The 8,564-nt window shown below is 50.7% G+C and overlaps 1 protein-coding gene across 1 annotated transcript in view; it reads left to right on the top strand.

The window, feature by feature from the left end:
• The window catches only part of LOC147086522 (ras-related protein Rab-13-like), a 61,528-nt gene extending 60,169 nt beyond the window's left edge, over positions 1-1,359 (top strand). Inside the window, exon 7 of the mRNA XM_085978632.1 lies at positions 109-1,359. Coding sequence (XP_085834758.1) covers positions 109-186 — 78 coding nt within the window. The 3' untranslated portion in view covers positions 187-1,359. The remainder of the gene's footprint in view (positions 1-108) is intronic.
• The last annotated feature ends 7,205 nt before the right edge of the window (positions 1,360-8,564 follow it).

Raw genomic sequence — 8,564 nt, 5'->3', positions numbered from 1 at the left:
TTGCCCAAAAGTAATTCAGGGGGCCTTGCAAATCAGAGACGTCTCTCTCTCTCTCGCTCGTTTTTTTTGTCTAATTCTTTATTTTTCTATTTCTATTTCCAAACCTAGGGTTTTGGGTCCCCGAGCTACAAGACGTCGTTGGACAGCCCGCAGAAGAGCAGTTCCTCGAAGTGTTCCTTAGTTTAAGACGACCACAGCCACCACAGAGCTTTAATCGCCTCCTCCTCGCAGACCTATTGTGGATAACTTATTGAAATCAACTGCCGGGCCGCTCTGTCCGGGGGGAACGGAACGGTCAATCATTCCGGCTTCCCTCGTGGTTTACCTTCGCTAGAATCCTTCCCCCTCACCCCCAACCTTTCCCCCTCCCACGACCCCTCTTCCTCCGTAGAAGATTCTAAGCTACGTTCCTCTCTCTCTCTCTCTCTCTCTCTCTCTCTCTCTTTGACTGACATTTTACCCAGTAACTTAGCGCGCGTCAAGTCTGGGGGGGAGAAAACTATTTAAGCTCTGTATCTTCATATACAGGAAATTCTTTGGTATCCGGCACCGGCGTGGTGCCGGTTTATCAAAAAGTCCGGATTACAGAGAGGTATAGTTAAAAGGCACGAGAGCTCCGTACACAGCAACAAATCCAGGCTTCCCTGTTGCTTAGCAACAGCTGCAGGAACCCCGGCCACAGACCAAGCGTCCCTGTTGCTTAGCAACAAGTGCAGGAACCCCGATTACACAGCCACAGGTCCAGGAACGGCCACTAATATGAAGTAAAACTTAACCTGAACCTACTCCTGAATTTTGCCGGTAAATCGAGAGTTTCCTGTATATTCTTTGACTTTTTTTGGTTACCATTGCTGTTGGGGACTGGAGGGTGTGGGTTGGGGCGGAGGGAGCAGAAATGGAGATTGGAGATCTGGTGACCAAACAAACATTCGATGCCTTTTGCCAGAGTCTTATCCGGCGTTGTGCTCTTTAGCTGTTCCTTCATTTCCTTTTTTTTTAAAAAGGTCGAGACTCCCTCTCTTTTATTTTTGTAAAGCTCTGAGATGTGTTGCGGGACAAACGTGGGCATTCCCAATCATCTGTGCCGAATCCCAGAGCCGGAAATCCCTGGGCCCGGGGAGGGCGGAATGAAGATTCAAGTGCGGCAGGGAGGGGAATTGAAATTGGGGAGAGGCGATAATTCTGCTGGAACTCTTTCTCCCCCCCCCCACCCCCCCCCCCCCCCCCCCCCTTTTCGTTCCGAAATTCCAGTGGGAGGGAGGAAGCGATCGGTTGACGTTGGGGAAAACTAGCTACAAAAGTTGATGTAAAAAGACTACTAAGTGCTTGGTTTGAGTATAAAACAAGGCTTTAATCAACTGTTTCACAACCATGAGATTCTCGTTACATCACTAGTTCCTGTTTACAGAAACATCCTGAGCAAGCTGTGGCCCACGCCCGAGTATTTATACTCCTTGGACAGCGCCACCAGCTGGCCGCCCAGTGTTATTTCATGAGTCATTTCTCCATGAATTATAAGATTCATGACAAAAGTGATTGCCTTTTTTTAAAAATTACTATTTTGATTTCTTCAGCTAAAACTGTCCACACACACACACACACTCACACTCACACTCACACTCTCACACTCTGATGTGTCGCAAGTGCCCCTCCACTTTTATTCTAATGACCCCCCCAAGATTCGGGATGGTGGGGGGAGGTCAATGCCAGGTCATGCCGGAAGTCCCAACATCCCAGCACCTCAGAGGTACAGACTTGGGGAGTTGGAGGGCTTCCCCGCACCGTTGGGAGATGGACCTGGTGATCCGTGATTGTCTATGTCCAGAAACACAACCCTACTCGATAATGGCGTAGGTTGAGCGATAGGGGGCTGAAAACGGTCCCAGGTTCCATCCCCTGCTCCGCGCTCCTTTAACCGATTCCCAGGCGGGACACTGTAATTGGCTCAAATTCCCTTGGCTAGAGGCGGGGTGGGGGGGTGCGGTGAGGGGTTGATGGGTAGAGGAACTATCCAGTGTCTGCTGCAGGACAGTGCACCCGTGGGCCACAGACGAGGACGGAATTGGCCCTTATTGCTGAATAGCTTGCTGACACACTCGCAGTCCAGGCTCGTTTGGGCAAGGTGCTTATGCATCTGTACTGTAGGAAAGTAAGAGCGAAGGGATAAAAAGAATGAGGGGATGGGGAAATTAATTTACAGTTGGCACTAGAGGGACCAGATACCTTAAGCTAAGTAGGAAAAATGCTTGTGATCTGTCCTTCCGTTAGAGATGGGTTTGGGCAGGTTGGAGATAGCCAGGCGAGCTAGATAAATGAATGTGGCTTGAGTAGGTGAGATGGGTAAGAGAAGTCAATAACAACTTGTATTTATACTGCGTCTTTTTAAAGTAATAAAACATCCCAAGGCGCTTCACAGGAGTGTTATAATACAAAATTTGACACCAATCCACATAAGGAGAAATTAGGGCAGGTGACCAAAAGCTTGGTCAAAGTGGTTAGGTTTCAAGGAGGAGAGAGGCGGAGAGGTTTAGGAAGGGAATTCCAGAGCTTAGGAGCCCAGGCAGCTTAAGGCACGGCCGCCAATGGTGGAGCGATTTAAAATCGGGGGATGCTCAAGATGCCAGAATTAGAGGAGCGCAGATATCGCGGGCGGGGTTGTGGGGCTGGGGGAGGTTACAGAGATAGGGAGGGGGGCGAGGCCATGGAGAGATTTTAAAATCGAGGCGTTGCTTAACCGGGAGCCAATGTAGGTCAGCGAGCACGTTGGGGTGGGTGGTGATGGGCGAACGGGACTCGGTGCGAGTTAGGACACGGGGGGGGTGGGTGGTGATGGGCGAACGGGACTCGGTGCGAGTTAGGACACGGGGGGGGTGGGTGGTGATGGGCGAACGGGACTCGGTGCGAGTTAGGACACGGGGGGCGGGTGGTGATGGGCGAACGGGACTCGGTGCGAGTTAGGACACGGGGGGGGGGGGGGGGGGCGAGTTTTGGATGAGCTCAAGTTTGCAGAGGGTAGAACGTGGGAGCCCAGCCAGGAATGATTCTGTAATGGGAAATGGATATGCAACGGTGACAAAAGGCTTTCTGATGTCGGGTGGCTCTCGCTACACACGATCCGACCACGTCTGGGACATGGGTTTGAATCTGCCCATATCTAATGGATAACAAGTGTTTGCTCGCGTTTCTGCATCTTCAAGGGAAGGGGCAGTCGGGTAACTGTCCCTCCTTGGAGGCACTTTGGGAACCAGTGATGTTCTTCGTCTTCAAACGCTCTTCTCTCATTGGCCAGCCTGCCCTTTGCACTGCATTTGATTGACGGGTCATCATTGCAGGTGATTGGTTGTTCACACTCTCGGTAACCCAGCCCCGGTTATTGCTACTTTGGATTTGGGGAAGGGGGAGGGATTTTTTGTGGGAGGCAGGCATGACCGCAACCAACCAGACGCAGATTGTGGGTCGCCCGGCTTCCTGATTATGCACCATCGAGGGGCAAGTGGAGAATGTCTCTCGTCCTCGTGCAGGAGTATCAGGGGCAACATGAGATAGGGCTCGAAGGCTGTGGTTTGCCCTCCTCCCATGCGGATCAGTGGGGACACTTGCCACATCTCGTGAATCAGGTCAACCTATTTGGGAATGTGGGCAACGCTGGCAAGGCCACCTTTACTGCCCGTCCTGAGTTGCATAGAAGATAGGAGCAGGAGTAGGCCATTCGGCCCCTCGAGCCTGCTCCGCCATTCAATGAGATCATGGCTGATCATCCAAACTCAGTACCCTGTCCCTGCCTTCTCTCCATACCCCTTGATCCCCTTAGCCTTAAGAAATATATCTAACTCCTTCTTGAATATATTTATCTCTGTGGTGAAGAAATTCCTCCTCATCTCTGTCTTAAATGGCCTACCCCTTATCCTTAGACTGTGACCCCTGGTTCTGGACTTCCCTACCATTGGGAACATCCTTCCTGCATCTAGTCTGTCTAGTCCTGTTAGAATTTTATAAGTTTCAATGAGATCCCCTCTCATTCTTCTAAACTCCAGCGAGTATAAGCCCAATCGACCCAATCTCTCCTCATACGTCATTCCTGCCATCCGAGGTATCAGTCTGGTGAATCTTTGCTGCACTCCCTCCATGGCAAGAACATCCTTCCTCAGATAAGGCGACCAAAACTGCACACAATACTCAAGGTGTGGTTTCACCAAGGCCCTGTACAACTGCAGCAAGACATCCTTGCTCCTGTACTCGAATCCTCTCGCTATGAAGGCCAACATACCATTTGCCTTCTTAACCATGAGAAGTTGCAGCCCTCTTGATGATGACGTTGGGTAGGGAAGTCCAGGATTTTGACCCAGTGACGACGAGAGAACGGTCGCTCTGTGTCCCGGTCAGGATTCTGCGCGTGTGGCGGGGAGATGATGGGTGTCTTCAAGAGGTTGGTGCTTTCACTCCCTCCCGCTGGGGCTGGGAGATGCTGTCCAAACAGGCTTGGCTATAGGACATCCCATTTCAAATCTAAACTGAGAATCCGAGAGGCCAGGAGAAACGTCTTTACCCAGCGAGGGGTGAGGGACATAAGAGAACTACTAGGCACTTGGTCTAAGCATTAAACAAAGCTTTAATCAACTGTTTTACAACATGGAGGTCTAGTTGTGTCCTTCACTAGTTCCTGTTAATGTCCTGCGCAAGCTGGACCCGTGCCCGAGTATTTATACTCTCCCTGGACAGCGCCACCCGTAGGCCGCTCAGTATTATTCATAAGTCTTTCATGAATTGACATTCATGTCAGTGAGCATGTGGGATTCGCTACCACACGGAGGCATTTAAATGGAAGCTAGCTAAGCACACGAGGGAGAAAGGAACAGAAGGTTATGTTTGACGGGGTGCGAGGTGGGAGGAGGCTCGTGCGGAGCACAAACCTGTAGTTTTATGTACGAAGTGGCTAGCTGTTGAGAAGTCCAATGGCCCTTCCATCCGAGCGAATGGAGAGCGTGAGGTGAGGGAGATCGAGGTGCTGGATATTTGGGTCTACAAAGTAAGCTCGTCCTATGACTAAGGGGGTAACTGCACCGCCTATTGTGGTACACAGCAGGAAGGTACCAGTTTCGGATGCCCAGGGGGTGAATCATTAACCAGGGGGGGAGGCAGCATGATGGTGATGGGGGTAGTTTAATTGGCTTCAATACCCCCGAGTATAGGAAGTGGAAAATCAGCCATTGCTATTGCGACCCCCCCCTCCTCCTCCCTTGCTGGGACATTAAGCCTCCGTGGCAATGCTCTACATGTTGAATACCCGACTGGTACTGACCATCAAAGCTCACACATGAGAAAAGGCCACTTGGCACCACACGTTCCGAAGAGAAGGGGAGAAAATCGGCGGCGGGGAACCTCACTCACGGGCACCACCCGGCCTACTGCTCTTTGAGACCGTGCCCTGATCTCACAATGCTCCGCACCACTGGGCTCTACACTTTTTTTTCCCCCTACCCATGCCTAATCACGACCGGAGCTTAAACTAACAGAAAAGGCGACTAACTGGCCTGACCGCACCGAGAGCAGCACCCAGCCATTGGGATCGACCTCTGATTGAATCAGCAACCCCGAACGAGGCATCTTCCTCCGCCCGGTTCTGTCCTGTACGTTACGGCAACCTCCTTCCCCCCCTCCCTTCCGAAAGATTCCTAAAGTTTCACAAGACCGAAGCCTCTACAAAACGAATCTCGGGCCGCCTCTTCTAGTTGTGCCGTATCGGTGTGCTAGCTGTATTAGCGCCTCTGTACAATGCTGACGTAATAAATATTTGCAGTTGCTGCGGACTTTTGATCCACGCGACTCTTGCTATTTCCACTGCACTTCTGTTTCCGTTTTTATTCATTCACGGGCTGATGGCATCGTCGGCAATTTGGCATTTATTGCCCGTTCCTAATAGAAAGAAAAACTTGCATTTCTACAGCGCCTTTCACGACCACCGGACGTCCCAAAGCGCTTTACAGCCAATGAAGTACTTTTTGGAGTGTAGTCACTGTTGTAATGTGGGAAACACGGCAGCCAATTTGTGCACAGCAAGCTCCCACAAACAGCAATGTGCTGATGATCGGAGGTTTTTTTAGTGATGTTGATTGAGGGATGAATATTGGCCCCAGGACACCGGGGAGAACTCCCCCCTGCTCTTCTTCGAAATAGTGCCATGAAATCTCTTTACATCCACCTGAGAGGGCACATGGGGCCTCGGTTTAACGTCTCACCCGAAAGAGCACCTCCGCTAGTGCGGTGCTCCCTCAGATCTGCCCCTCCGACAGTGCGGCGCTCCCTCAGTACCGCCCCTCCGACAGTGCGGCGCTCCCTCAGTACTGCCCCTCTGACGGTGTGGCGCTCCCTCAGTACCGCCCCTCCGACAGTGCGGCGCTCCCTCAGTACCGCCCCTCCGACAGTGCGGCGCTTCCTCAGTACCGCCCCTCCGACAGTGCGGCGCTCCCTCAGTACCGCCCCTTCGACAGTGCGGCGCTCCCTCAGTACCGCCCCTCCGACGGTGCGGCGCTCCCTCAGTACCGCCCCTCCGACAGTGTGGCGCTCCCTTAGTACTGCCCCTTCGACAGTGCGGCGCTCGCTCCCTCAGTACTGCCCCTCCGACAGTGCAGCGCTTCCTCAGTACCGCCCCTCCGACAGTGCTGCGCTCCCTCAGTGTCAGCCTAGATTTTTTGAGCTCAAATCTCTGGAGTTGGTCTCGAACCCACAACCTTCTGACTCTGAGGCGAGAGAGAGATACCCACTGGGCTACGGCTGACCCACTTAAGAGTCAACCACACTGGTGTGTGACTGGAGTCACGTATCTGCCCAAACCAGGTAAGAATGGCAGGCTTCCACCAAAGTGGCAGGCGGGTTGGTATATCCGGTCGACACTAAATTAAGGTAGAAACATAGATGATAGGAGCAGGAGTAGGCCATTCGGCCCCTTGAGCCTGCTCCCCCATTCAATGAGATCATGGCTGATCATCCAAATTCAGTACCCTGTCCCTGCCTTCTCCCCATATCCCTTTAGCCTTAAATATATCTAACTCCTTCTTGAATATATTTAATGAATCGGCCTCAACTGCCTTGTGTGGTAGAGAATTCCACAGGTTCACCACTCTCTGGGTGAAGAAATTCCTCCTTATCTCTGTCCTAAATGGCTTACCCCTTATCCTTAGACTGTGACCCCTGGTTCTGGACTCCCCCGCCATTGGGAACAGCCTTCCTGCATCTAGTCTGTCCAGTCCTGTTAGAATTTTATAAGTTTCAGTGAGAGGTAATCGGTAAAAGAACCAGAGGGGGCGATGAGTGTTGAGTCTCTGTGTCCCAGTTATGCTTATTATAAATCACTGGACACAGACAACAAGAATAACTTTAACAGGTCTTTACTATTCAGAGGTCAGGGCTGAACTGCCCAGCAATTCACTACACAACGTTTATATACCGGTGTGGTCACCACCGGTATTACAGTATACAGCAGCCAAGAGAAAGTAGTACATCTCTTAAGGTAGTTCTCTTAAGGTGGAACAGGTTACATACACCACAATCCTCCCTTTTTAGCTTAACAGTGTATATCCCCATTTAACATAACATAATAACATATATATATACAACTTCATGCAAAACAGTTCAAAGATTCAGTCTCTGAGGAGGCCTCCTGATCCGAGTTGGATAACGCCTTTCAGGGGTCTCTGATTCTCGTTGCTGGGGTGACTCATCTCGTTGATCTCTTATGGATTGGACATCATCATCAGGTACATTCACTTCTGAGGTAGATGCTTCAGGTTCACTAACTTCTTCCATGGTTGTCTCTGCCGTAACCATGGGTTCGACCCTTGTTCTCGATTCTACCAGTTGGTCAGCATGACGTCGTATTACATTTTCACCAATATCTACCGTGTACATCAGGGGTCCTTGTCTGGCCCGAATTGTTCCAGATTGCCATTTCTCATTTTTATAGTCCCGGGCTAACACTGGTTGTCCTATTTCGAAACTCCGAGTGGTCTTATTATTTATATGCTGGAACTGTTTGTTTTTGACTTCCCTCCGCACATTTGGTTTTAACAAGTCCAACCTGGACCGCAACCTCCTGTTATAGAACATCATGGCAGGACTTTGGTTTGTCACTGCATGAGTGGCTTTTCGATATGCCAGTAGGAAATTGTCCACCTTGTGTTGTAGTGGAATCTGATCTTCGCTCATGGCCTTTATTGCTTTTTTGAACGTTTGTACAAATCTCTCGGCCAACCCGTTTGTAGCCGGATGATATGGGGCAGAGGTATAATGTTTCACCCCATTCTTCTTCATGAATTTCTGGAATTCTTCTGACACGAACTGCGGTCCGTTGTCTGAACATATTTGTTCTGGCAATCCATTTCTTGCAAATATCGTTCTTAGCACCGCAATCGTCTTTTCCGAGGTAGTGGTAGTCATCTTATCACTTCTGGCCATTTAGAATGTGCGTCCACCGCAATTAAAAACATGGAGTCCATGAATGGACCAGCAAAGTCAATATGTACACGTTGCCATGGGGTTGAAGGCCATTCCCATGGATGCAGCGGTGC

Source organism: Somniosus microcephalus, unplaced genomic scaffold (assembly GCF_052327205.1).
Source record: "Somniosus microcephalus isolate GS21.2 unplaced genomic scaffold, FLI_Smic_1.0 unresolved_chr7, whole genome shotgun sequence".
Classification (NCBI taxonomy): domain Eukaryota; kingdom Metazoa; phylum Chordata; class Chondrichthyes; order Squaliformes; family Somniosidae; genus Somniosus; species Somniosus microcephalus.
The sequence above is the reverse complement of the archived record's forward strand: the minus strand, read 5'-3'. Positions and strand labels throughout refer to the sequence as shown.